This window comes from Perognathus longimembris, chromosome 20, assembly GCF_023159225.1.
Source record: "Perognathus longimembris pacificus isolate PPM17 chromosome 20, ASM2315922v1, whole genome shotgun sequence".
Taxonomy (NCBI): Eukaryota; Metazoa; Chordata; class Mammalia; order Rodentia; family Heteromyidae; genus Perognathus; species Perognathus longimembris.
The window spans coordinates 25,085,771-25,113,402 of record NC_063180.1 but is presented as its reverse complement, the minus strand read 5'-3'; the positions used below and the strand labels follow the sequence as shown (position 1 = coordinate 25,113,402).

The 27,632-nt window shown below is 56.6% G+C and overlaps 2 protein-coding genes across 7 annotated transcripts; both read right to left on the bottom strand.

Moving 5' to 3' along the window:
* Positions 1-554: 554 nt before the first annotated feature.
* Prkcg (protein kinase C gamma) lies at positions 555-17,516 on the bottom strand. The gene is made up of 18 exons (XM_048329607.1): positions 16,721-17,516; positions 16,100-16,131; positions 15,077-15,159; positions 12,059-12,170; positions 11,808-11,939; positions 10,846-11,002; positions 9,589-9,723; positions 9,167-9,254; positions 8,854-8,883; positions 6,942-7,094; positions 6,477-6,665; positions 5,588-5,679; positions 5,431-5,493; positions 5,169-5,307; positions 3,624-3,704; positions 2,222-2,329; positions 1,186-1,326; positions 555-979 (listed from the first exon to the last, which is right to left on the bottom strand). Exons 1-18 carry the CDS (start codon positions 16,888-16,890, stop codon positions 791-793), a joined length of 2,094 nt encoding a protein of 697 aa, XP_048185564.1. The 5' UTR covers positions 16,891-17,516; the 3' UTR covers positions 555-790.
* A 3,194-nt stretch (positions 17,517-20,710) lies between these two features.
* Positions 20,711-26,811, bottom strand: Myadm (myeloid associated differentiation marker). Of its 6 annotated transcripts, none has more exons than XM_048329739.1 (3): positions 26,792-26,811; positions 23,284-23,368; positions 20,711-21,841 (listed from the first exon to the last, which is right to left on the bottom strand). In XM_048329739.1, exon 3 carries the CDS (start codon positions 21,837-21,839, stop codon positions 20,937-20,939), a length of 903 nt encoding a protein of 300 aa, XP_048185696.1. In that variant the 5' UTR covers positions 21,840-21,841; positions 23,284-23,368; positions 26,792-26,811; the 3' UTR covers positions 20,711-20,936. The 6 variants fall into 6 exon arrangements, with proteins under 6 accessions (XP_048185696.1, XP_048185693.1, XP_048185692.1 ...); XM_048329736.1 differs by having other exon boundaries at positions 20,711-21,844; positions 26,792-26,810; XM_048329735.1 differs by lacking the exon at positions 26,792-26,811 and adding an exon at positions 25,585-25,662 and having other exon boundaries at positions 20,711-21,844.
* Between the last annotated feature and the right edge of the window lie 821 nt (positions 26,812-27,632).

Sequence of the window (27,632 nt, the reverse complement as noted above, 5' to 3'; positions counted from 1 at the left end):
CCATGTCGCCTCCCTGTGCCCCCACAGCTGGCGTTCCGGTTTGCATGTATAGTCGCCATCCCACCTCCGCATCCCACCACTCTCCGAGCTTACGAGAAAGCATCCAAACACTTGAGCATCAGCATCCCAAGTTTATTCTCCAGCAGCTGTGGCGGGAGGTGGGGGGGGAGGAAGGGGAGGAGGAGAGTCCCGGGAGGCAGGCGCGGGTGGGAGGGGGTTCCGAGCAGGACTGCAGCCATGCGCGGGCGGGGCGGGGCAGGGGGGAGTTATGGCATGGGGGGGGAGGAGCCCCTGGCAGGGAGGGGGGGGAGCCCGTGTTAGGGGTGACGGGGGAGCTGTGGCAGAGGTGAGGGCCCGTGGCAGTGGCAGGGGTGAGGTGGGGGGGGGGTTTGGAGCAGGGGCTGAGGAGAACCCTTCCCGTGGGAAGGCGTCGTCCTGGACTAGGGGCCCCCGATCCCGCTTGACCCCCCCCTCCCTAAGCGGAGTGGGAGCCTCGGGAAGAATGGGGGCCAAGGGACAGGGGTGGGGAGTCGTGGGCGTGGCCTCGTGGGCGGGGCGGGGTCTAGCCGGGCCTGGCAGGGAGGAGGCCGGCACAGGGACCAGGACCTGGGGACTACGGGGCTGGGCAGGGCAGAGCCTCGAACCCGTGCGGCTCCAGGCCGCGTGGAGTCTGAAGTGCCGGAAACGCTCAGGGGTCGCCTCGAACCCCGGGGGCGGAGGCTGAATGCGGGGTGCGGGGTGGAGAACGAGGGCGGCGGGGCGCTGGCGACACCTAGCGGCGGCAGGGAGGTTACATGACGGGCACGGGCACCGGGCTCGTGGGGCTGCGGGCGTCGGGGTGCACGAAGTCGGGGTTGACGTAGGTGAAGCCCTGGAAGTCCGCCTGGTCGATGCTGGCCAGGACCAGGCGGTCTGGGGGCGTCAGCGCCGGCGCCGCCCGCGTGAAGAACTTGTCAAAGTTTTCCCCACTGCGGCCACACTGCAGGAAAGTGCGGGGGGGGGGGAGGGTGTTATCTATGCGGGGGGAGGGGGCTTTGCTGAGGGCTGTATGAGGCCCCCGAGGGCCTGTGATCCTGTTCCCTCGCCTGCCATCCTCTGGTCTCTGCCATCCCTGTCGGGGATCTGGGCAGAGGTAACCCCACCCCACCTCCAGGTATAGGTATGGAGGTCCAGGGAGTGACTGACCGGGCGCGGTCTGAACGGGGGCGCGATCTCCAATCGCTCCAGTCGTTCCCAGTCAATCCAGCGGAAGAAGCCGTGTGCTCGGATAGTGGGTTCACCGTCTGGGCCTGACCCCAGGCGCTTGCCGGGGTGCTTAGTCAGGAACTACAGGAAACACCCGGAAAGACAGGCAGAGTCCCAGAGGACGAACAAGAGAGATAAGGACAGGGGGATTGAGAGTCAGCACAGTGGTTAGGAGGAAGAAGAGAACAAGGAGAGCGAAGATCGGGAGGGAGGGGGCACAAGACAGGGAGAAAGAGAACAAAATAAATAAATAGATGAATGAATAAATGAGAATAAATGTAGCAGGATGGCAACAGAGGAAATCCAGCCTCAAAGACCAGAGATGGACAAGGGAGGGGAAAAAAAAATTAAGATGTAAGGGTGTGAGAGGCCCAGAAAGAAAGGCGTGGACATGGGGAAAATCCAAGTGGGGGAGGGGGTAGGGAAAGACAGAGATGCACAAATCCCCCCAAGCACACAGGAGGCACCCAGAAAAGGTAGAGACATGAAAAGACCCATGATCCTGTGTGGAAGGAGGCGGAGGTGTGGGACAGAATCCAGAGGGAGACAACCCTTTGGCTAGAGAGGGGCTCTGGAAACAGAGGGGTGCTGCCATATGTTGGACCTGCACTCTCCCACCCTCAACCCCTCTGGGCCAGCCACTGTTTCCTGAACTAAATCTCTCCTTCAGGAAGAGGACACTGAGGCTCACAGCTGTGGCGGCTTTTCCAAGAGTAGGTGTTATAGTGTTCCTGACCGTCCAGCTCTTGGAGGGAGACACAGGTCCTAGCCTCTTGGTACCTCCTGTAGTAATCGCAGAGTGGGAGCTGAAGTGCAGGGTAGAGAGCATCCCTGGACTGGATTGGCCACAGGGTGACAAAATCTGTGTGTTCCATCAACTTTTCCAGAAGGTGGGAAGAAAGCAAGTTGAAGAACTGGAGCCTTTTCCAAGCAATGGCAAGTGGGGTACACGGGGTGGGGGAAGCAGGGTCCTCACCCCCTTGCAAATGGCCACGGCTTCCCGGGAAAGGGACTTGGGGTAGGTGACAGTTTGCTCCATGATGGCCTGAAACAGCTCCTCTTCATCCTCACCATCAAAGGGTGGCTGGGAAAGACAGAGGCTTGTCAGATCACCTTTCCTGAACCTCCAGCCCCCCCTCCCCACCCACCAGGAACATAAGACCCCACAGACAGCCCCTCCCACCACCAACCTCTCCCATTCCAACTGCTTGCCCAAGCCTGAGCTCTCTCTCTCTCTCTCTCTCTCTCTTTGTGTCCCTCCACTGTCTGCCTTTCCTTCTCTGATACACAAACCATCAGGGTGCCAATTGGGCTATAAATATGTCATCTCAATTGAACAGAGGAAAGCCGTGAAGGCTGGAAATGTGTTCTGCTTGGAGGAGGGGTCTGACTCTTCATAGGGTGAGGAAAAGCAACACGAAGGCCCGGGGTCAGAATTGAGCATCTGGATGGACTATGCACATAAGAGAATAGCGCATGAATTAAACAGGGGAAAATCTGGCACATTTTCTTTTTCTTTTCAGCCACGAACGGAAATGCAGTATTTCCCCCACTTACGAATATAGGCAAAGAAAAGCTGCAGAACCAACTGAAAATCACAGACTGCTGTTATTATGAGAGTTGCAGATATTTTTAACATATCTGTCATTCCTACCTCAGAATTACTGTTGGGCCTTCCTCTTTCCTTCCTACTCCGTGAGAACTGAGTATTCATAGACAGCGAGAAAGCCACAAATATGTCCGTGTCCCTATGTTAAATATCTTAGAAAACTGTCTATGTTTCAGTGAATTTACTTAGGGAAATGCAATTAAGTTTTAAGAAATATCCGGGTGCCAGTGGCTCATGACTTGTAACCCTACGTGCTCAAGAGGCTGAGGTCTGAGGATTGTGGCTTGAAGCCAGCCAGAGCAGAAAAATCTGTGAGAATCTTATCTCTATGAAATTATTTGGAAAAAGCCAGAAGTGGTGCTATGGCTCAAGTGGTAGAGTGCTGGCTTTGAGCACAAAGAAGCTCAGGGACAGCACCCAGGCCCTGAGTTCAAGCCCCAGGAGGACTAGCAAGCAAAACAAAACAAAACAAAAATTGAGAACTACACTGCAAGAAGATTGATTTCTTTTGTCATTTGTGTGGCCAGGAAGTCCCTTGTCTGAGAAGGGTTTTTAGATTTCATCAAACTCACTAAAGGCACCCAAACAAAACCAAAACCAAAACAGCAAAAGCTGAGAACCAAGGGACTATGGGAAGATAACATTTCAGCACCGTGGACAGCAGCGCTGGACTTCCTGTCCCTCCCACCTTCCTCCAGACAGAAAGGAGGCCTTGTATTAGGGGTGTACCACTCCGTGTGGCCTGGAGCCATGCCAGCACGGGCCTTACCTGTCCTGCCAGCATTTCATACAGCAGGACCCCGAATGACCACCAGTCAACAGACTTGCCATAGGGTTGGTAGGCAATGATCTGAAGGGGGTGAGAGGCCAAGAATTGTGATTTTCCTTTAAGAAGCCTACTTTCACAGAAGCCACCTGCACGCATGTTCTTCACACCACCTAGCACAGCCACACCCACATCACCCACATGTACCCACATTCACACCTGCCCTGTACACCTATGTTGAGAACATAAGTTCCACCCCTTGACAATGGCCTGGCAATTTTCCATCCACTGAAAATACTTAGGGATAGCATCTACCCTCCCCTGACTCCTCAGCATCCACTATGGCCTTTGAGAATGGTAGAAGATGCCAGGTGCTGATACCCACACCTGTAATCCTAGCACGCAGGAGGCTGAGATCTCAGGATTGAGGTTCAAAGCCAGCCCAGGCAGAAAAGTCCATAAGACTCATCTCCAATTAACCACCAGAAAACCAGAAGTGGCACTGTGTTTCAAAGTGGTAGAGCACTAGCCTTAAGCAAAAGAGCTCAGGGATGGGGCTGGGAACATGGCCTAGTAGCAAGAGTGCTTGCCTCCTGTACATGAATCCCTGGGTTCGGTTCCTCAGCACTATATATATAAAAGGCCAGAAGTGGTACTGTGGCACAAGTGGCAGAGTGCTAGCCTTAAGCAGAAAGAAGCCAGGGACGGTGCTCAGGCCTTTCGTTCAAGGCCCAGAACTGGCACAAAAAAAAAAAAGAGCTCAGATGGCACCCAGGCCCTGAGTACAAGCCCTAGGACTGGCAACAATAACAACAACAACAAAATCTGGCAGAAGGGTAACCCACTTAGACCAAGACTCTGAGCGTGAGCAGGGTGCTGGTGGCTCATGCCTGTAATTCTAGCTACTCATGGGGTTAGATCTGAGGACTGTGGTTTGAAGCCAGTTTGGTAGGAAACTCCATGAGACTCTCAAAAAAGCCGGAAGTGGCACTGTGGTTCAAGTAGTCGAGCACTAACCTTGAGCAAAGAGAAACACAGGGACAGTGCCTGGGCCCAGAGTTCAAGCCCCAGGCCCAGCAAAAAAAAGAGCCTGCACTTGTGCAAAAGTCTGGTTCCAATCTCTGACAACACACACACTCTCACACACACACACACACACACACACAGAGCCACCCAGAAACTAGGTGCAAGACACCTTGAGTTTTTACCTAACTGGAATACTCCAGGGCCCGCTCTACTCAGTGCGGCAGCCCCAGAGCCCCGCCCACAGAGTAGACAGGAAATAGTCTCTGCGGGCTCCCAATGCGGCAAGCTCCTCTCAGAATCCCTCAGAATCCCTGCAAGACGGGTCCCCACCTCCGCCTGCAGCACTTGCCCCGCAGGTCCTGCTCCCTTAATCTATTAGTTTCCTGACTTGGAGCACATCCACAGCCTTCCCACGCGGAACACTAGAGGAATGAATGCCTCACCTGGCTGTGAGGCCTGCCTGAGGCACAGGCCCCACCCACTAGGAATACTAGACGGGCCGCCCATCAGCAGTCCCCATACCTCCGGAGCTATGTAATCTGGAGTGCCGCAGAAGGTGCGGGTTGTGGTCCCAGGGAAGACGTTTTCTTTACACATGCCGAAGTCAGTGATCTTGATGTGCCCCTCTGCATCCAACATCACATTATCCAACTTCAGGTCCCTGGAGAACAGGGGTGCCAGAGGCATTGCAGGAAGCGGGGCTGAGACGGGCAGGCCTATATTCAGACCCCTTCTCCCTTTAGGGACCCGATTTCCCTCCATGGAAAGTCCTGGGCATGCTGACCTGTAGATAATGCCCTGGTTGTGAAGGAAAAACAGGCCAATGGCGATTTCTGCTGCGTAGAACCTGGAGGAGTCAGGGGAAGTCCAAGGTCAATAGCATGACGGGAACCCCCTCCCCTTTCCCCCTGCTCAGCCTCCCTTCCCTGACTGAGACTCACGCTGCGTGGGGTTCCTTAAATTTGCCCAGCTGCTGAATGTGGTACATCAAGTCACCGCCGGTGACATACTCCATCACGAAGTACAGGCGATCCTGAGGGGGAGGCCAAGGCTTAGAAGCAGGGAAACGTCCTTCATGCCCACTCAGGACAGCCGTGGAGGGAAAGCAGAGCCACTGGCCACACCCAAGGAAGGGCCCCAGGTCCTCTAACCCTATGGCATCAGAATCCATCTCTGGTGGCTCCCATGATCAGGAGTTCTAGCCTTGCTTCTCAGAACTGAATACTGAGGTCACAACATTCGACTGGAATCCGAGCGAGCCAGAGCCCTTCGCACATCCAGTTACATGTCACCTGTAATTCTGGCTAGCTAAGCCCAAAGATGGTCAGCCCTTACCTGCTGCTACAAGGATCATTTTTAGTCCTGCAGGCTGGCCAGGCCCACGCAGAGGCGCAGAGCCACCTCCTCCCCAAACGCTGAATCGCTGCCACAGTCTTAGGGAAACCCTTTCACCGCGCATCCTTTAGCCAGATTCCAAAAGTGATGCCACTACTCAGAGCCCAAAATTCAGGCCAAAGACAACCCAGCATGCTTAGTTGGCTGCAAAACAGGCAATTTGGCCACGCCTGCTTTCACATCACCCTAGCCACGCCTCCACCAGGCAATCCCGGCCACACCCACCAAAGAGCCTCCAACAGGCAATCCTGGCCACGTTCGTCTAGCCCCTCCCATAGCCACGCCCCATATGCAATCTAGGCCACGCCCAATCAAAATGCTAGGCGCTTTTGCTGAGCCCTACACCCAGAATCGCCAAGTGGATAAACAGCAAGTCCGGACCTAAAGAGGCGCCAGGGCGGCGGGGTCCTCCTTCCCTCTTTCCCCTCGCCTCACCGGTGTCTGGAAGGTGGAGTGCAGCTGGGTGAGGAAGTGAGGCCGGCCCCCAGGACCGCGGCCCCCCAGGGCCAGCACGCGCTTCTCCACGAGGGTGCAGTCCACGTCGTCGTCCTGGACGATCACATCCTTCTTCAGGATCTTGATGGCATAGAGCTCGTCGGAGCCCCTGCGCTCGGCCAGCATCACCTAGAGATACAGGGCAGGGGTCGAAGGGGCCAGTCTGCCGTGAGAGCTCAGGGGGGCTGAGCTCAGGACCTTTCGGGGACGCAGGGAACAGGACCCAGGTCTTCCCCCTCTCTCCGGGGACTCTGACTTGGTCCCCCGCCCTCTCCAGGAACACGCTGGCATCTTTGCACCTCCAGGAACACCATCTGTCCATTCCCCACTTCCGCCTGAAGGAGCAGAAACGCGCCCCACCCCCCTTTACCCTCCCCATTTCACCCGGAACCCCAGGAATCCAACCTTCCCAAAACTGCCTTTTCCTAGGACCATGAGGAAACTGAAGTCGGAGATGTGCAGGCGTCCAGGGCCAGCCCCGAAGAAGCAGCGCTTGGAGTCTGTGGGGCTGGGGGACGGGGACGGGATGGGGGAGGAAGAGGGGCCCATCCGCACTCGCTGTGGAAAAGCAGAAAATCCAGGCCGGCATCAAGAGAAGCTCCCAAGAGAACAGCAGCCAGCAATGAAGGGGATGAGGAAGGACAGGAAAAATAATAACAAAAAGGCACCCCACCCACTCCTTGCTTGGCTTGAGAACTTTCTCTGACCCCTGTCCCCCGCCCCACCCCCTGCAGAATTTATTATTTAACTAACACTTAGCCTACTAGTTGCTATCTCTCTGGGCAGCCTTGCTATCCTACCCCATTTTCCCGAAGAAGGAAGTGGCACAGGGAAGTTAAGCAATTTGCCCAAAGTCACACAGTGTCATCACAGAGCCAGAAATCAAACTCAAACAGTGCAGGCTTTGCCAAACTTACTCTCCATGCCCCATCTCTTAGGGGAACTGGCAAAACAGATCATGGGGGGTTTATTCCCAGGCTTTCTGATTCTATGAAGGGGAAGGGTAGTAGGGGAGGTCTGTGAATTTACACTTCTAGCAGGTTCCTGGGGGGGCACACTAGCCTTTCAGCTTTTTCCTTCAGGCCTGCCCCCCCCCCCACTCCCTTGCCCAAGCCTGAGCTGCTTGTGCAACTTCCATGGCTGCCCTTTCTAATGTGTTCTCTGCTCAGCAGGCAGAGGGACCAATTTAAAAATAAATAAACCAGGTCATGTCTCCCCTATGCTTTCAAACCCTCTAATGGCTTCTTCCTGTTTTAAGATTTTATTTCCTGTGGCTTCAGGAGCAGTCGCTAATGGATCCCACTGTTCTCTCCCCCACCCCCTCCATGGTCTTGCCTCAAACACATTGCTCCCTTTCCTACCTCAGGGTCTTGGAACATGCCATTCAGCGCACTCTGAATGAATCTCTCACCTACCATTGTCCACTCATTTCTCAGGCCTCCCCTGATCATTTGAAAGGCACCAGTTACTGCTCTCCTGACCCAGGGCTTATCATAGACAGCTCTTTCGTAACAGTAATTGACCTCTCTCCCCTGAGTGCCCTAAACAGGGGTCAATTTTATTCTCTAATACAAAGTGGCGGTGCCTGGGGAAACGCTGAAGCTCAAAAGATATTGCTTTTTTTCTTTTCCTTTTTGGTGCCAGTTCTGGAGCCTGAAATCAGGGCTTGGGCACTTTGGCTCAAGACTGGTATTCTACCATTTGAGACAAAGTTCTACTAGCTTTTTGCCGATCGCTTAGAAATAGTCTCATGGACTTTCTGCTCAGGTTGGCTTTGAACCACAGTCCTCAGATCTCAGCCTCCTGAGTAGCTAGGATTGCAGGCATGAGCCACCAGCACCTGGCTCAAGAAATATTTGTGAACAAGATGCCATATTGTGCAGAAAGACAGTCTGGCCTTCTGAATTCAGGCCCCAGCCATTGTTGGACTCTCCCCATAACAGTGTCTACAATGGTCAGGTAACAGAAAGGACTTCCAGCACAGTTGTCAAGAGTAGACAGCACTCAGGACAACACCTCCTAAGCAGGTAGGTACCTAGGCTGCCCCTCTCCCCATGACCTAGCTCAGGGGCTGGCACACAGTAGGTATGGACTGATAACATTCATTGGTGCCTATTGAATAGGAAGAGGCACAGAACAAAACCTCAGACACAGCTCTGCCCCATCATGGGTACTCGCAGATTACAGAATGAGTCAACAAATGCACTAGGATTGCACAGAAGGTACAGAATGGACCTAGTGCCAACCATACATTCAACTCACATATAGAATAGACAGATGGATAGTTTGAGCACCATGATGCCTTAATTCTACTCACCTCATACAATTCCAGGGGATAGTTACAGGCCTGGGGGAGAAAAAAGCCAGAGTCAAGGCCCCAAAAGAGGTAGGAGATTGCCCCAGAGCAGGCTCTAGGGCCCCTATTATCACCAAGCCATGGGGATTGAAAAGAACTACAATTCCCATCAGACACTGGGGCAAGCGCCCCCAGAAGAGCAAAGGCAGGAAGCCTGGGGTCTCTGGGAATTGTAGTCCCAGGACCAGTGGGCCTTCAGAGGGTAGTAGGGAAGGCCAGCTTTGAAGTGGGGGGAGGCTGGGCTGGGCTCCCCTGGGGAAGCCGGTCCAGGTACCTCAAACTTCTGGAGGAGGCTGCAGTTGTCAGCATCGGCCACCGGCACATTGTAATATTCACCCTCCTCCTGGTTCAGTAACTTGTACCTGACATACAGACGGAGACCAGGGCCGGGCAGGGGTGGGGGAAGCAGGGCACCCGAGGAATAGGCAGAGACATCCGAAGGGAGGAAAGAGACACAGAGGGACAGACACAGAGATGGAGAGAGAGAAAGTGAGATAAGGAGAGGGGGGAGAAAGCAGGGAGAGATGAGGAAGAAGAGAGAGGAGGAAGAAGAAGAGAAGGAAGGAGGTCGAGGAGGAGCAGGGTGAGGGGAAGGAAGATGGGGAAGAAGAAGGAGAGGGAAAGATGGTGGTCCAGAGGAGACCACACTTGGAAGGAGATAAGTGGTCCGCCACCAGCCCCGGTCCCACTCCTCACCAGCCGTCCACAGGTGCCTTGAGCAGTTCCGAGACGCCAAAGGACATGGCGCCCATGAAATCGTTTCGAGATGTCCGGTCCCAGTCCCACACCTCCACGCTGAGCCTGCGTTCCACGTCCCCAGGCTTCAGGTTGCTGCAGAGGGTGAGGCAGAGGGAAGAGCTGGAGTGCAGAGGCCCCCATCCCTATCCTGGGTGCTGGCAGGTAGGGTGGGGTGAGTCTGAGTCCATCTTGTCCAGGAGTGGCCTCCCATCCTGACCTTCCTGAATACAACTCTGCCATCAGGGCTATTAGGGGGCTTAAGTAAACCTGGATAGCTCTCTCCATCTCTCTCTTCCCTCCTTCCCACCCATCTCCTGGTCTTTTTCCTGCTCTGAGTCACCAATATCACCTCTCTTCTGTTCTCTGTCCTATCTTCCTGGCTTCTCTTTGGGTCCTTTCCAGTCCCCTATCATCTACTACTCTCTCCTCTCCATTATTATTTCTTCTTCTTCTTCTTCTTCTTCTTCTTCTTCTTCTTCTTCTTCTTCTTCTTCTTCTTCTTCTTCCTCCTCCTCCTCCTCCTCCTCCTCCTCCTCCTCCTCCTCCTCCTCCTCCTCTCCTCTCTCTCTCTCTCTCTCTCTCTTTGTTCTGTCTTCTCTCTGGATCTTTGTCCCTCTCTCTGTTCTTTTTTATTTTGCTATTTTCTGAAACAGGGATTTATGACATAGCTCAGGCTGGCCTTGAACTCACAATCCTCCTGCCTTAGTCTCCCCAGTGCTGGGATTACTTACTTGTGTACAACACCACACCCAGGTGCATTCTCTCTCTCTCTCTCTCTGATGTTTTCTCCCTATGAAATTACTTCTCTGTCCCTCTTGCTCTTTTCTTGCCCCATGTCAATCCTTTTCTCTTTTATCCTCTTCTAGACTCTTCTTCTGGGTCTCTTTTTCTCTCTAGGTCTGTCTCTGTCTCTCTACCCACCTGTCCTGACCACCCTAGATCTGACTGTTCATCTGCTTGTCTCTCCTTTAGTCTGGGTCTCTCTCTAAAGTAGAGAGGGCTCAGGGAGATTAAATGCACTGGGATCTGTGTCTGTGACCCTCTGAGTCGCCACACCCCTCTCCCTCAATCACTCCAGTCCTTTCTCCCATCTCCTTCTCCAGGCCCCTTTGAGATTTCTCTCTATCTGACACCTCCCACCAGCTTCTCTCTAGGGCGGTGTTGACCACTGGCACCCTTGGACCATCCTCTGTCAGTCAGAGCACCCAAGCTCACAACACAAAGGTCTCGTTCCACACGGGGTTGAGTGTAGCTTTCACAGTCCGGGTCTTCTGCTTTGTCAGGTTGCGAGGGTCTGGGATGAGCTTCAGTTTCACATAGGGATCAGACAGACCATTGGGGTCCATAGGAATGAGGTTACGGGCCTCACCAACTGAAAGGGGAAGGTGAGGGAGAGTGACTTTGAGACTGAGGAAGGGGCTTCCAGGTCTTCCCAGGCAGCCAGCCATCAAGAAGTACAGGGACTGGGAAGGTGGCTTAGTGGGAGAGTGCACGCCTTGAACAAAAGAAGCTCAGGGACAGCGCCTAGGCCCTAAGTTCAAGCTCCAGGATGGGCAAAACAACAACAACAACAACAACAACAAAAAGACCATTAAGATTCACATGAGGGCTGGGAATATGGCCTAGTGGCAAGAGTGCTTGCCTCCTACACATGAAGCTCTCGGTTCGATTCCCTAGCACCACATATATGGAAAACAGCCAGAAGGGGCGCTGTGGCTCAGGTGACAGAGTGCTAGCCTTGAGCGGGAAGAAGCCAGGGACAGTGCTCAGGCCCTGAGTCCAAGGCCCAGGACTGGGCCCCCCCCCCCCCCAAAAAAAAAAAAGATTCACATGAAATTGCAACAGTCATGGCTGGAGGTGGGGCTTGGAGCTGGAAGGGCGTGGTCATGGTGGAGCCCAATCAGCGACCTGGGAGCAGGCGTGTGGGCGTGGCTCGGACAGGGCGTGGCCTCCTGGTTTGGGAGATGGGCCTGGGCCATTGGGCTCTGCCAGTTCATCAGGGAAAGGGGGTGTGGCTGGGCGGGGCCAACTAGACGCCTGGGTCCCGGCTGGGGCTGTGGGTGTGGCTTGCGGAGGCTCTGGCCTCCCTCTTGGAGAAGGCGCGATTTCTCGGGACCTCGTGCTGCCAGCCCCACGTCAGCGGAGCGGGCGCGACCCGAGAAGGGCGGTGGTCTCACCAGTGATGTGGATCTCGTCCGAGGTGGGAGCCCGGATTTCCAGCTGCAGACGGCCGCGGCGCTCGGTGTGGTCCACGCCGCACAGAGAGGGCACGCTGCGCACGCAGCGCCGGTGCACGTTCATCTCGCAACCTGGGGAAGGAGGAAAGCCCCGAGGTGGGTGGACCTCCAAGCCCGGCCCGCAGCCCCGCGCCTCCTCCCGCGGGGCCCCAGACCCTGCCGGAGCCCCAGCGCCCACTCCCGGCACTCACAGGAGCACTTCATGCCCTGGTGCACCAGCCCGTAGAGGAGGGAGCCACAGTGGTCGCAGAACGTAGGGCTGCTGTAGCTGTGCAAGCGGAACTTGTGCTTGTTCCGGGGGTCCTGGGGACAGAGAAGATACTCACAGAGGATGGGCCGTGGGGGAGCACGCCTGTAATCCCAGCAGCTCGGGAGGCTGAGAGAAGAAGACCCAGGGTTCGAGGCCAGCCTGGGCTACATAGTGAGACCAAACTCAAAAAAAAAAAAAAAAAAAAGCTCTTAGGGAGAGAGTGGGGGGGGGGAGGATCTCTACACATGGGGGTTTAGTAGAGGGAAGCAATATGAAAATGAAAACAGTAAGCTGAGTGTTGGTGGCTCACGCCTGAAATCCTAGCTACTCAGGAGGCTGAGATCTGAGGACCACAGTTCAAAGCCAGCCTGGGCAGAAATGTCCCCGGGAGACTCTGATCTCCAATGAACCACTCAGAAGCCGGAAGTGGCACGTGGCTCAAGTGTCAGAGCGCTAGTCTTGAGCACAAAGAGGCTCGAGGACAGCGCCCAAGCCCTGAGCTCAAGCCCCACGACCAAGGGGGGGGGGGGGGGAAAGCCCCAGTAAATAAATAAAATATATGGCATGATGGATGCTAATGGATGCTCTGGAAAAAAAGTGAGGCAAGGTAGTACAAGAAGTTGGGGGTCTGACATTTGAATATAGTGTGCTGGGTGAGGCTGATGTCTTTCTGGCAGAACATAGAGGAGGGCGTGTCCAACCATCGTTTCTCTATGCCCCTGCTCTTGAGCTTCCCATGAGTTGCTTTCTGTGGACTTATGGGCCCTTTGGGACCCTGGACATCATCAGTTAGTATATGTCCCCTGCCTGGGCTGGCTTCTCTGAGTCCCAGCTTGGGGCTGGAATGATGGCCTTGGGTTATAGCAGGGACACATGGGAGTTCGCAGTGTGTGCCCAGAGCTATTCCCACCAATGTTGCCAAGGTCATCACCAATGTCTCTCCTGAGACACCCAGCCCTGAGGTTATATGGAGAGCTGGACCACTTCCCTGCTCTGCGTTTTTGAGCAAGTTCATTCTCAATACTGAGACCTCTTCTGTCAAATGGAAAGACCCAGTCTGTACCCCAAAGCAATGCTGGGTGTCTGTATCTTCTTGTGAAATAATTTGACATTTGCCTTCTACCAACGCACTGAAGGTAGGCACTAATGGTTCATATCTGTAATCCTAGCTAACTCTGGAGGCTGAGATCTGAGGACTGCAGTTTGAAGCCAACCGGGGCAGGAAGGAAAATCCATAAGACTCTTATCTCCAGTTGACCACTAAAAAGCCAGAAGTGGAGCTGTGGTTTAAGTGGTAAAGGGCCAAACTTGAGTGAAAAAGCTAAGGGACAGCACCTGGGCCCTGAGTTCAAAGTTCAAGCCCTACTACCAACACACACACACACACACATACACACACACACACACACACTTTCCAAGCTATTGTTCAGTCAGTTCACCATAGAAAGTGAGCATGTCACGACTGAGCACATGAAGAAGGTGGGCAGGTAGTGTAGATAATATAAACGTATACAAAGGCTGGTAGACATCTTCTGTGAATAAATTCACCTGACAAACTGGCAGGGCCTTAGATTTCTCAAGATCTCTCTCCACTTTATTTTTTTGCAAGGCCTTACTAGGTAGCCCAGACTGGTCCCAAACTACTGATATCTGGCCACAGCCTCCCAGGTGCTGTCTCTTCCCTTCTTTTTTTGGGGTGGTGGGGTGGGGCTGGTGGTGGTGGTGGTCCTGGAGCTTTGGATTCAGGGTCTGGGTGCTGTCCCTGAGCTCTTTGTGCTCCAGGGGAGCACTCTGCCACTTTGAGCCACAGCTCCACTTCCAGCTTTTTTGGTTGCTTAGTTGGAGATGAGTCGCATGGACTTTTCCTGCCTGGACTGGCTTTGAACCTGGATCCTCAGTTTCCTGAGTAGCTAGGATTACGGGTCCCTCTGTCTACTATTATACAAATGTCTCCCACCTGTAGTGAACCCTGGGAGAAACTCAGCCCACGCCTGGGTCTATTTTATCCCATTTCCTTCAGTAGCCACTAACCTCACGTTTGAACTTAAAATCAACCTGAATGAAATGGAATTTAGATTTGTGTCCCTCTGTCTGTCTGGCTTAATCACCAGCTATGTGTGGTTGAAAGCCACCTACTGGACACCACATGTCCATTGCTGTGGTCAGTTCTGCTGGTGGTCACTCCCATTTTACAGTGGAGGAAGCTGAGACATGGTGAGAAAGCAAAGGCAGGGACAAGACTGGCGTCAGGAGTTGACCACATTGTCAGTCTCAGATGTGCAGAGAGCCGCCGAGCCGCCGTGGGGAGGCTGTGGTTCTGAGCATCTGTGTGCGCCTGGGGGTCTGCTTGTGCACGTGGGTGGGTGTGTGCACACATGCACTGCAGGGTCTCCCTGGGCCCCCTCATCTCAGCATCACCGAAGTGTGCACCACACCTTCCAACTCCTATTTTAGCCTCTCAGAGTGTTCCTCTGCCGGTCTCTCTCAGTGCCTCCAAACCTGCTCTCGCTGTGCTTTCTCTGTTCTATTTCTCTCTCTGATCTTCAGCCAGGGATGTCTCCTCTCTATCTCTGTTCTAGAGTCTCTCCGCATCTCAGTGCCTGTATCTCTCTCTCTCTCTCTCTCTCTCTCTCTCTCTCTCTCTCTCTCTGTCCTTCAGGCCTTGATTTTCTGAAATCTCTTCAACCCTGAAGAGCACCCATCCTGCAGTGCTGCTCTTCGCGTCCCTCACTCTGCCTCCCATCTGGCCCCACCTGTGTACCTGGCTTGTCCCAGGCCCCCTGGCAATCCCCCTTTCCAGGCCAAGGGCAAAGAATCTGGGCCAGACTGGCTCCCCCTATCTCTCCAGCCCCCCTCTCGGCCCAGCCTTAAAAATAGCAGGAGAAATTGGGACGGTCGCCGAGGGGGTGAGGGCGGGGGCGCGGCCCAAGTAGGAAGAACCAGGTGTCCGGGCACTCACGTCCGTCTGGGGGCCCTTCCCAGCTCCTGGACACTCGAAGGTCACAAATTCGTGGCATCGTCGATGCACCACAAAGCTGCAGACTGAAGATGAAAATCGGACAGTCACAGATGGCTCCCCAACAGACACAAAAGTGGAAAGAAAAAGCCAGACAGACAGAAAACCAGGGAGTATCAGTCCTCCACATGGGCAGTCCAACATTGTGTGTGTGTGTGTGTGTGTGTGTGTGTGTGTGTGTAAGCTGCCGAGACACAGACTGTGCAGGACATGGACACCTGGGAGACCACTGGGAAGAAGAAATGGAAACAGACACATCAACCACAAAGTGACTGGGAACAAGGAGCCCCCCACACTCGGTCCAAAGGAGATGGACAGACAGAGGAAAAAAGAAAATTGGGTCCGGTGGACAAACACCCCCAGGCCCACAGGGGAAGATAAGACAGACGCAGGAGAGATGGATAGATTTCCAGGAAACAGACTATCCTCAGACATATGGGAAGAAGGCAACTTGGACAGAAGTGAGGCTGGGGGCGCTGCTCCGGCCACCCCCCACCCTGACTCATTCAGTTCTCAGCAGTGGCAGCTGGTGCTTTGGGACTCGCCCCCCTTCAGGCCCCCACCCGCCCATTGGTGACCCCCCCCACCCGCCCTGCCCCTGCCTAGGACGATGGTGTTGTCATGGTGATGACGGCCTGCGGAGGGAGGGGGTTCTGACTTTGCATCTCCAGCCCCTTCCCCCCCTTTCAGCTCCCCTTTTTCCAAATCGCCCTGTTGCCATGGCAACAGATTCTCCAAATATCTGTCCCCACCTGGAGCCGGCCGAGGGCGGGGCCGGCGCCACCTCCGCGGTGGCCCTGCCACCAGAACTCCCCTCCCCACCGCGGGCTGCGCCTCTGCCACACCCCCCGCCCAGGGCTCCCCCGCGCCTCTGGGGACCGAGGAGCACGTGTGCCTGCAGCCTCCGCCGCCAGGCCTCCAGCGGGCGGGGGTGGGGGTCCCAGGAGTCCAGGTCCCGACTCTCACCTTGACACTGCAGGCCCTGTTTTCCAATACCCCTGGAAGAGCCAAGGAGCGGAGGTCAGTGTGGAGGGGCCACTGGGCCCTTCCTCCGCTGCCTGCCAGCAGCCCATGGGTCCCCACTTTCAGTCCCTCCTTGCGAACCCAGAAATTCTGGCTCCCAGCCCCTCCTCCGTCAGACCCCCCAGGGCCAGAATCAGTTTCCTCCCTCAGACCCAAGGGTCCAAATCCAACCTCCCAAGTCCTAGCCTCCTCCCTCAGACCCATGGGTCCAGATTCAGCCTCTTCCCTCAGACCCAGGGGTCTGGACTCCAGTCTCTTCTGTAAGACACTGGGGGCCAGAGCCCAACTCCCCCATGCAGAGCCCAGCTTCCCCATTTAGAGCCCAGGACTGGAGGGGGGGGGGGGCTGCAAGCCCCTATTTGACTCATCCTTGTGACATGAATCTGGGGCCCTTTGGCAGACCCCCGGGCATTCCAGGTCCCCTCCCAGACCCTGGCCACCCCATGTCCCCTCCCAGACCCCCGGCCATTCCAGATCCCTTCCCAGACCTCCGGCCACCACAGGTCCCTTCCCAGACCCCCCGGCCTCCCCCATGGCCCCACCAGACCCCCGGCCTCCGCTCACCAGATGAAGTCAGTGCAGTGGCTACAGAACGTCGGCTGCTTGAAGAAGCGGGCGGTGAACTTGTGGCTCTTGACTTCGTGGACCACCTTCTGCCTCAGAGCCCCCTTTCTGCAGAACAGGGGTCGGGGTCCCCCCTCCGAGTCGCCTCCGCCGGGGCCCAGACCCGCCATGGCCCCGACACCGCAGCGGGGATCAGGATGCCGCGACACGGGGAAACAGGTGGACGGGCGGGCGGGAGGGCGGAGCGGGGCCGGACCCTGGGGGGAGGAGGCCCAGCAGGGGCGAGGCTCCTGGGGGGGCGCAGGGAGGGGTCGGAGCCGCGCCCCGGTGGGCTCCGCCGGGAGGAGGGGGCAGCGCGGGGCCCGAGGAACCGGAGGCTCGGGTGGCAGCGGGCGCTGCGGCTCCAGCACCGGCTGAAATGTGGGAGCCCCGGGTGGGGGGGGGAGGCGTTGCCATGACGACCGAGGGGCGGGGTTTCGGCTTAAAGGCGTTTCCCCCCCCCTCCCGGAGACACGGGACGGGCGCCCTCCCCCCACGTGCACACCCCCACTCCGGGGGAGGGGAGCGGGGAGCGGGCACCGCGGAGCCGGTCCCCCCAGCTGTCAGCCCGCCCCGCCCCCGGCCTCCTCGGCCACGTGGCCTCGCGGGTCTCCGCCAGGATCCGATCCCGCGTCTCCGGGCCTCAAACTTTGTGCTCCAGGGCGAGGCCCGGCTGGTGGTGGCGCCCAGGAGCTGGGCCTCGCGTGTCCCCACGCCGCTGGGCCCTGATTTCTCGCTAGGGTAGCGGGGAGATCTGTGGTTTCTCCCCCACCCCCACCACCCCCCCCCCGCCGGCCGCCCCCACCCCTTTTGATTCTCTTGGACGTCTTTGAGGATTTCTGCCTTGGTTTTTGTTGTTGTTCGTTTGTTTTGCTGTGCGTCTCCTTCACTGTGCCACCCTCCGGGGCCAGGGTGTCACAACCTCACCCCTGCAAACAGCTGGCCCCATGGGCATCTGCCTGCCCGAGTCCCTCCCGTCTCTTCCTGTCCCTGTCGGTCCGTCGGTCAGCCTGCCTGCCTGCCTGTCTGTGTCTGTCGCCCCTCTCTCCCCTCTTGTCTGTCCCTGCCTTTGTAAACGCTGTTTTCTCTGCTACTCTTTCCGGGTTTTCCTGCTTCTTTGGACTCTGATTCCATCTGGTTCTCAGCCCCGGTGCCTTTCTATCAGTCCCGCTCTCGGCCGCTAGGGGGGACTCTCTCGCTCGCTCCCTCGCTCGCTCGCTCCCCCCTCTCCCTCCCTCTCGGTGTGTGTCTCTGTGTCCGTCCGTCTGTGTCTGTCGGTTTGTCTCTCTCTGTCTCCTCCCTCTTTCTCTGTGTCTGTCTGTCTCTCTCTCTCGGCATTGGCCTCTGCCTCTCTAATTTGTCTCTGATCTGTCTCCGTCCCTTTCCTCAGCGCCCTACTCTGTTGTGACTCTGATTCGGGGTCCCTCCCTCTCTCCATGCCTCCCTGAGTCTCTGTCTGGGGTGTGGCTCCCCTTCCAGACCTCCCTGGGGCCCGCGGACCCCGAGGCTCGCCCTCGGCCAGGTCAGCTCTGTGGTCTCGCTCCCCGCTCTTCCTCTCTGGGGAGGGGAGGGGGGGGACTATGTTGCCAGGGGCAACCATGTTCCACCTCAGGCTGCGGGGGGGGGTGCACTGCATCCTGGGACTTGCAGTCTTGGTCCACTCGTAAGCCCACCCTTGGGTTCGACCAAGAACTTCCTCTCCCGGCGTGCCCCGCGCAGTGGGCGGGGCCCAGTGGCGGCTGGGGGCGGGGATTTTGTCTAGGACAGCCCGTGTTGGGGTTCCGAAAGCCTAGGAAGGGAATTGGGGGGAGTGCGAGTCCGAACCTAAATACCCCATCCATCCAAGCGTGGGGCATCCGTGGTGCCTCAGGGCCCTGAAAACTCGTGGGCACCTAGGAATCCCGCTTGGCGCTTCCCCGCCGGTGCCCTTCGGGGCCTCCCACGAGGGACTGAGAGCTGCGGAGCCCACGGTGCCAGGGCCCCGCCTCCTCCCCTCACCCCACGGGTGCCAGGGCCTTGCTTCCTCCCCAAACTTTGCGGTACACCTCAACTGCTTTCCGGGGTGCAGGTACAGAAAAGGGGCTGTCTTGGAATTTCCAGGTATTTGTGCTTCTACTCGGGTGAGGGAAACTGGCCAGAGGTGGTTGGCAGCTAGCAATAACTTGACTCGCTTTACCTAACGTGATCAGAGTAGTCGGAGGAGTGGGAAAAGGTTGGGAGAGGGGAGCAGATGTGGGCTCTGGAGAAATCCTTCCAGGGGCAGGGTAGGCTGGCACAGAGGACTACGGTCAAGGATACCAGGGAAGAAGGCAGATATAAATGCTATCTGCTCAGCCAGCCAGCCAACACTGGATTAACGACCGAGTGGAAGAGGTAAAACAAGTGCTTGGTTTCTCAATCCTGAGAGGCTAGGTTGAGATGGGGAAGTGGGGGAGAAGGCTTTATTTTGGAGAAAAAGAGCCTGCTTTGGATTAAGACCAAGATTTTCCACCTCACCCCCCCGCCCCTCCCTGCAGATTGAGGAACCTGAGTCTTACCTTCCATTTGTAAAGAAAGCACAAGTCTTCCTTTTATCTTTATATTGAGATTTACAAAAAGAACATTGTTTGATGTGGGGGGATGGAGCCAGGCTTCTACAAATGACAGCATAGCTATACCAGGGAGTTAAAAAATAAAATATGTATTTATACATTTATATATGTATATGTGTGTCATGTTATGCATGTGAGTCCCAGGAGAAGCAGGAAGCAGCAGCAAGAAGCAACTAGTACACACAGACTCACACACGTGTGTAACACTCAAGCAAGGCCAAGACTCTGGCTGTGACAGCCACAATCCGTGTCCCCCCCCCCCCGCCCACCAGAAAAGAAAAACTGAAAAGGAACTTCCTTCTTGAAAACTAGGGCTAGTCAGTCATTTTCGCCCTGTGACCAAGAGAAAAGAAAAAAAAAATCCTGATACTGCCTTTAAGGCCAACAGAGGCCATTTTCTACTTATCCCTGCCAATGCAGGCCATGTTATTTTTATTTTGTTTATTTATTTTTTTTTTTGGCCAGTCCTGGGCCTTGGACTCAGGGCCTGAGCACTGTCCCTGGCTTCTTCCCGCTCAAGGCTAGCACTCTGCCACTTGAGCCACAGCGCCGCTTCTGGCCGGGCCATGTTATTTTTAATACCGAGGCAGGAGAGGACATCACTGACCCTCACAAATACATGACCATGTGGTTCTTTGCCTGGCTCCCTTTTATTTCCTTGGTGGGACTGGGTTTGAACTCAGAGTAGGCATTCCACCATCCAGCCACACCCCCACTAAGGCTTCTTCAAATAGCACAGAGAAGAGTTAGGATGAAAGGTACCCAAGTGGGATGGCCTCTAGACAGTGGGTTTTTAGTAAGCCTCACAAACATTCTGGAACCAATTTCAGGCAAAGCTGAGGGCCAGGCTGGGTCTAAGGACCCAAGGTCTGTGTTTAAAGCCTCCGGAACTCTGAGAATAATTGACCTCCACAGAGTTTTAAAAAAACAAACAAAAAACCTAAAGGGGAGGTGCAACTGTAAACCCTCCTCCACTGGGAGAAAAGGCACCCAACCCCTAGCCACCCACCCTACCCCCTGTACCCAAGTATACGCACACAAATACACATAAACTAAGGCACAGCTAGGGCGGGCAGGCATGCTTTGGCAATGAGGGAGGCTCCTAGGGGGGTCCATGGCATGAAGAGCTTCAAAAGCTTGTGCGATGTGTGGAGCCAGCACCTTTGAGGTGGGGTGGGAGAGGGCAGAGCAGGAAGTCCCATGGCTCTCAAGGGGATAGGAGGGTGTTGTCAGAAATGAGGCAGACAGGAAGAGAAGGAGGAGGAGGAAGAGGAGGAGGAGGAGGAACAGAAGGAGAAGGAGGAGGAGGAGGAGGAGGAGGAGAAGAAGAAGAAGAAGAAGAAGAAGAAGAAGAAGAAGAAGAAGAAGAAGAAGAAGAAGAAGAAGACAAAAAAAAAGGAGAAGACGACGACGGCAGGAACCAAATATGAATAACTAGACAGAGCAGAGAAAAAAGGAGAAAAACAAAACCCCAAGGAGAAAATTCAAAGAAAGAAAAAATAGAGGAAATAAAGATTCAGCACTCAGTACTGAAAGCAAAGAATAAAGAGGCTGGGCAGAGCCATGGGACGCCTGGTGACTGACCCTCACATCTTGATGATCACCAGGCGGGTAGAGTACACCATGTCAGCCAGATAAGCCAGCAGGTTGATCCCCGTCAAGATGGCCACAGCGAGCCGGCGGTCCCAGTTACAGACTGAGTGGGGGTGTCGGTAGGCACAGTAGGAGTCTTTCATCCGTCGGCTCTGGCCACCATATTGCTCGTTAAACTGGTAGAGGGGCCAGATGACAATGGCGGTGGCATACATGAGGACAGATAGGACAGCTACACCGGTCAGGAAGCTGGAGAAGGAGATGGGCAGCATGTTGGTACATTCCCCCAGGTTCAGCAGGATGGTGATGGCTGCCAGGATGAAGCAGATGGCGTACACAGCCACGCACCACTCCAGGGCCTCGTGCCGTTGGTACAGGTCGGGGTTACTGAGGAAGGCGAAGATGACACAGGCCACATACGTCTCCAGCACCTTGAGTAGCCCGGGCACGGTGGCCATGTAGCTCGTGACCTCACCAGCCTTCCCTCGGGTCCAGGCCACTTCAGTGGCATAAGCCAGGCAGGCGATGCAGGAGAAGGTGGTGGCAGCGATGGCGTGGTCCCGGGAACGGCCGTGAGACATGAACTGCACGTAGGTGGTAGGGTAGATGATGGAGGACGACAGGCAGAAGAGGGCAGCGTATAAAGCGTAGGTAATGGGAAAATTGCGCCAGGACAGTGGGAATCTGGCCTGGCAACCGCATAACTCTACCAAGATGACGATGAACGTCACGATGAAGCAGAAGATCCAGGTGAACATGGACCAGTTGCCCATGGGCCCGGTCCAGGCGCCCACATGGGCCACGCACGAGAATGCCACACAGGTGGACACCAGCTGGAGCAGGCGAAGGAGGCCCAGAGGTTGGGTCAGGGTCTGAGGGGTCACTGTCACCGCCATGGCTGCTGGAAAGGAAAACAAAAAGACACAGTCACTAAAATCCAGGGACACATTAGGAAACCACAAACCCAGTCTTTGCCTCCCCAAGAACTCATTACTGAGGGCTCTAGAACTTTGGGATTTACCGGGACAAGCTGATCACCCAGGTCCAAGGCTCATTGGCTCATTCCCTGTGGAAGTCTCCAACCTCCCCACCCCTTCTGGCCAGATCCACAAAACAGGACCAAAGGCCCCTGCAGCCACAGACCACTTCTTCCCCTCAGACACCACCTCTTAGTAAACTTCCTCCTTTGGCCCAAAGGGACCTATTTCCAGCTTCCACACATCCCCAAGTCTAACTTCCTTGTGTTATCCTGTTGCATCTGCTCAGAGCTGTGGATCTCCCATCTGGAACTTTCCGGAAAACCAAATGTTCTCTCTCTACTACCTTCTGGAAAGTGGTCCAAATACTCTCCACTGCGCTTTCACTCCCACTCCTACCTCAAGGACGGGAATCTATGCTTCCAGCCAAGATTTAGGTCTAAAAATGGCCAATCAGAGAATTCCTGCCCACCCCCTCCCAGAGTAATATGGACACACAATAAACATGAATTTCCCCAAATTCTGGGCAACTCAGATCATCAAGGTGCCCCAATCGAGGGCCCGATGTCCCCCTTCACTGAAATCTCTAGGGTTTATGGCCCAGCACACAAGGTTAAAAAGAAAAGAAAAAAGAGAAAACAGGGAGAGCTAGGTATTCAAATTCCTCAAGTAAAACTCTATCTGGGAGAGGAACTGTGATACCCTCAGGCATGCTGCCTCCAGGGCCAAGACCCGTGAAGCTCATTTCCTAATCTTTGTTTTAATTTTGCTATAAATTGTAGCTGACTGTGTGCAGACAGACTGGAAATTCTCCTTTCCCTATTTCAGGCCTACACCATAAATAATTTCTCCATTTCCAGAGCCTGACCTCGTGGACAGCCCATTAGGCAAGACTCCAGGGAAACCAACCTCGCTTCTTCCCACTTCCAAATCCTGTGGGATCTGGATTCCGCCACACTGGGTTACAGGCCTTCAGAATTATGCCCAGATATCAGGCCCTTCCTTAGCCAGAAGATCTAATCTCTAGTGGATACACCTCAAAATGGGGGGGGGGGGGTTCTCAGCTCCAGGGAAACTTCCTCCTTCCCCAGGCAGGCACTGGGGCACACGGGCACAAGGGCAGGCCCAGGCCCAAGATTTAACCTCCTGCAGCTCAAGACCCAGTCAGCCTCCCAAGGGCACAGTGGCCAGCTCCAAAACGCTTCTTCCAACTGGTGGTGCAGGACAGGACTTCCAAACATAGCTCCCCATTCCTCTTCTCTTGGAAGCTGGGTCCAGGTCCCAGCCTCCTCCCTCACACCCAGGAATCCAGTCCTAGCTTGCTCCCTCACACCCAAAAGTCTGGGGTGCCCATAACACTCACCAACGGCGTGAGCTGACCAGCCGAAGGAGGGTGATCCGGCTGGAGGTGGATGTAGTCACTCACTGGGCCGACTTGGTCAGAGCCCCTGGGGAGAAGAGAGGCGGTCAGCGTCCAGCTGCCAACTGTCTTTTCTTTTGGAACCCTGGGGTCCTGCGGCCTCCACCAGGGGCACCACAGGCCAGCGAACCTCTAGGCTGGACCAGGACCTGTCGCTGAGACCCGGAGGGATCGGGGCGCAGTGATCCCCAGGCAGAGCCGCCCCTCTCCTCCCCTCCGACCAGGTTGCCGGGGCGGGGAAGCAGCGGACAGACCACGCCTATAGGGGGCGTGTCAAAGAACACCACGCCCACTAGGAGGCAGTGATTAGACAATGCCTACTGGGAAAACTAGCCACGCCCTCTGGAGGGGAAGAGCGCGCCTGTCCTGCTCATTAGGGGCGGGGCAAGCGCATCCACGCCCCGCCGCCAGGGAAGCCACGGGGCCGCAGACGGGAGGCCCCAGGCCGGGGCTGTTGGGCGGCGTCCGGGCCCGGCCTGGCATCGCCGCGCCTTATAAGGACTTCGAGTCGGCCCAGCCGACTGGAATGTGGCGGGGCGAGGACCCCCACCCCGCACCCACTGCGGAGACCGCTGGGCTTCTCCCCAAGAAGTAGATGGAGGTGGGAGTCGGAAGGGGGACGGGCGCCCCCTCCCCACATCCTACAAGGAGGGGCGGGACTGCAGTTTCTGGGTCCTCTTCTGGAGGGGCTGGGTTGGGGGCGTGGTTCAAGAGGTAAAGCGCCTGCCCGCCTGCCGCGGGAGTACAAAACTACGCTCGGTGAGGAGAGAGGAAAAAAATGACTGGCAGGCATCGCCATACCATTTAATAAGCTCCGGTGGCTCTCGCCAGTAATCCCAGCTACTCTGGAGGCGGAGGTCTGAGGATGGAGATTCGAAACCAGCGGGACCAAAAAGTGTGCGACTCTTATCTCCAGGTAGACACACACACACACACACACACACGAGTGGAGCGGTGGCCCAAAAAACTCCAGAACTCAAGGTCAGTAACCAGGCCATGAGCTGAAATACTTTTTTTTTTGGCCAGTCCTGGGGCTTGGACTCAGGGCCTGAGCACTGTCTCTGGCTTCTTTTTGCTCAAGGCTAAGCACTCTGCCACTTGAGCCACAGCGCCACTTCTGGCCGTTTTCTGTATATGTGGTGCTGGGGAATTGAACCCAGGGCCTCATGTATACAAGACAAGCACTCTTGCCACTAGGCCATACCCCCAGCCCAATACTTTTTTTTTTTTAAGGATAAATTCATTGATTATTGATTGACTAAAAGAAAGCGCCGGGAGCCTGGACGACCTCCAGAGCCTGTCAGGGCGGAGTGGGCTGAAATCCCAGACTTGGAGGTTTGACTTGGGGAGATCTACCCCTCCCTCACCCCAGACCTGACACTGGGCTCCGTGCCCGAGCCCGGAGAGCAGCAGCCACACCTCCCTAAACTTAGGTTTCTGGGGCGAATGGCCCTCACCTTCAGGACCCGTTAGCAGACAGCTGCCCTGGGCCTCATACCTGGAGCTTAAGGAAGCAGGTCAGGCAGGGAGGAGGGAGGGGGAGGTGGACGGCTAGCCGAGGAGGGGCCTCGGAAGACGGGAAGACACCTTGGAGGGACTGAGCAAAGCCCCCCAACCCCGAGCTTGCAGCTGCCGCTTTAGATCAGTGCACAGGAATGCGTGCACGGCACCAGACCGAGCCAAGGGAGGAAACGCCCCTAGCTTAGCCCGGCCCTTCCAGGCTGGCGGGCTCCGCTCGCGGCCACGCCCGGCCTCATCAATCACTCCAAGACTCCAGGGCGGCCCCAAGCCTCCCGCCCAGCCGCAGCCCACACCCGGAGCTGGACTCGGTCCCGCCACACTTGGGGGTTCCCTTTGGGTCTCCCCAGTTACAGCCAACAGTCCCGTACCCAGATTCCACCCTCCTAAACATCTCTGTGTGCCAGATCACAGTCCCTTAAGCCCGGCCCTAGGCATCCCCACCTCTCGAGGACCCCAGCCTCTTCCCTCAGACCCAGGTGTCCAGACCCCATCCTCCCTCAGGCCTAGGAGCCCAGGACCCCATCCTTCTCAGACCCAGGAGTCCGTTACTCTGGTCCCGCCTCTCCGAAGACCTGTGTGAGTTCAGGAGCTCAGCATCTCCTAGAACCTTGTCGAGGGCCTTGACGACTGGAGGAGCCCAGAGGTTCTGACCTCAGCCCATTCCTCCCCGGAGACCAGGATCCTGCCCCCTCCTGTCGCGGTCTGGGGTCCCCACAACCTCACCTCTCCAGCCAGCGGCGGTGGCGATCTAGCCAAGGGCGACAGCTGCAGGCCAGAAGGGTCTGCGGGCTGGGTGGGGTTAGCGGACCCGAGATCGCGCGCAGGAGGGGCCTCCGGAGGGGCGGGGCCTCCGGAGGGGCGGGGCCCCCGGAGGGGCGGGGCTTGGGGCGGGGCCTGCGTCCCACCCAGCGCTGAAACAAGAAAGGGACTTTCCCAAGACGGGGCTCTCCCCGCCCACTCCCGCCCACGGGGCGTGGACACAGCGAATACCACGCCCATCCGGAGAACCCGAGCCTCACTTATCTCCCCTCCCAGTGAGGGGGCGGAAGGCTGAGGTCACTGTTACCTTGGTGACAAAACAGGAAGACACAACAGCTGGCGGAGTGGGGGCCGGGGGGCTCCCCTCGCCACATCGAGCCCTCCCCCGAGGCAGGCTGGGCCAGGCCGTTGCCGTGGAAACCCGCTTGTTGATGGTGTGTTTACGCACGGGGAGACCCTCAGAGCTCGGGTCCCCAAGCCCAGTTTCTCCCCCTTCCTCGGTGCCGCCCCAGGTGTGCTTGGACCCTCCCCTTCCCCGACTCGGGAACCGGGGGTCAGGCCCGTCGGTTGAACAAGCTGGGGTCTGTTCACGAATTAGGGTGATTTCGGGTTTCTGGGCGAGCATACCTAAAACCCTAGGTCTTCCTACCCTCCCCCCAAAAACAGTCGCCACAAAAACTAGAACCTTGATCCCCGGATCTTCCAGAACCACCGGTTTCCCGGGACCGGGATCTGGAGCAGGAGCGTGGGGTGTCGGGGAGGCTTGGGCCGGGGAGCGGCGCCAGCGCAGACCCGGGTCCCCGGCGGCGGCCCGAGGCGCGACCCGGGTCTGCGCGGATATTTTTGGCCTGCGTCCCTGGCTGCCCTCCAGCGAGGCCGCGGAGCCTTCGCCGGGCCGGGGGCCGGGGGATGGGGTGGGGGCTGGATTTCCGATGTGGGACAGGGGAAGGCCTGGGGTCCGCTGGGCCGGGGGGTGGGGGTGGGGCACAACAAAGAAGGGCTGCGGGGTCGTTTTTAAAATTTAATTTATTTAAGGGCGGCCTTGTGGGCCCTGCCAGAGCCCAGAAGGAAGAGGAGGTGAAGGTGGGGACGCTGGGGGTCCCGGGAAGAGGCAGGCGGGGACCCGGGACGCCTCGATCCCCTAGCTGGGCGCTCGGCGGGGTTCACTCACCGCGCTCTGCCGACGTCCGGGGCGCCGCCCTGGGCTGCAGCCGCGGGGCGGGGCCTGGTGGCGGCTGCTGCGGTGCGGTGAGGGGGTGACGCAGGGCCGGTGCGGTGCCGCCTCCGGGCACCTTTTACAAGGAAGCTGAGGCTTTGAGGCCGAGCCCTAGGGTGGACCCCACGGAGGAGAGAGAGGCGGGAGCCGTACTTGGGCGCGCTGGGCTCTGCAGAAGTGGGGGTGGGGGCAGAGATGGGGTGCTGGGCGCTGCAGCCCCACCGTGGCGCCTGCAGAAGGTGGGGGGGGGCAGACCCTCTCTCCTCTCTGTCATGCGGTGCCCTGCAGAGGGGAGGGGCTGTTAAAGGGCCCAGCATCTCTCCTTTCCTAAAAAAAAAAATTAAAAAAAATTTAAAGTCATGGAGCTGAGGTTAAAGGAGTCGAGTAGAGGTGTCCTAGCCTCCTCACCCCAAGAACAGCGTCATCTCTGCCCCTCTTGCCTAAGCCAGTCACTTCAGTTGTCTTACCACACAGTGACATGCTGGAAGAACCCCCAAAGCGCTTCCCCGGGGCACCTTTCAGTTCCGGCCTACACAACTTCCTGTTCCCTGTGGAGAAAGTGCCACCCAAACCCCCCATCCCCATATCAGGGTTCAGAGTGGCTTTATTGCTTCCCTCCATTCTTTATTAAGTGCTGGAGATGGAGCCTGGGGCCTCACACCTTAGGCCCCGGGGATAGCACAGCCATGCACCCAGCCCAAGGTGCAAACATTTGAAGAGTGAGTCACTGGGTACAGTGTGGTGTGTGTGTGTGTGTGTGTGTGTGTGTGTGTGTGTGTGTGTATGTCTGCACTAG

Coding starts and splice junctions, on each gene's coding strand:
- Prkcg (XM_048329607.1), bottom strand. CDS start 16,890: ATGGCGGGTCTGGGCCCCGGCGGAGGCGACTCGGAGGGGGGACCCCGA. Junction 11,940..12,058: donor CCAGGGCATGAAGTGCTCCT/GTGAGTGCCGGG, acceptor CTCCTTCCCCAG/GTTGCGAGATGAACGTGCAC. Junction 11,003..11,807: donor GGACGAGATCCACATCACTG/GTGAGACCACCG, acceptor TTCCCCTTTCAG/TTGGTGAGGCCCGTAACCTC.
- Myadm (XM_048329739.1), bottom strand. CDS start 21,839: ATGGCGGTGACAGTGACCCCTCAGACCCTGACCCAACCTCTGGGCCTC.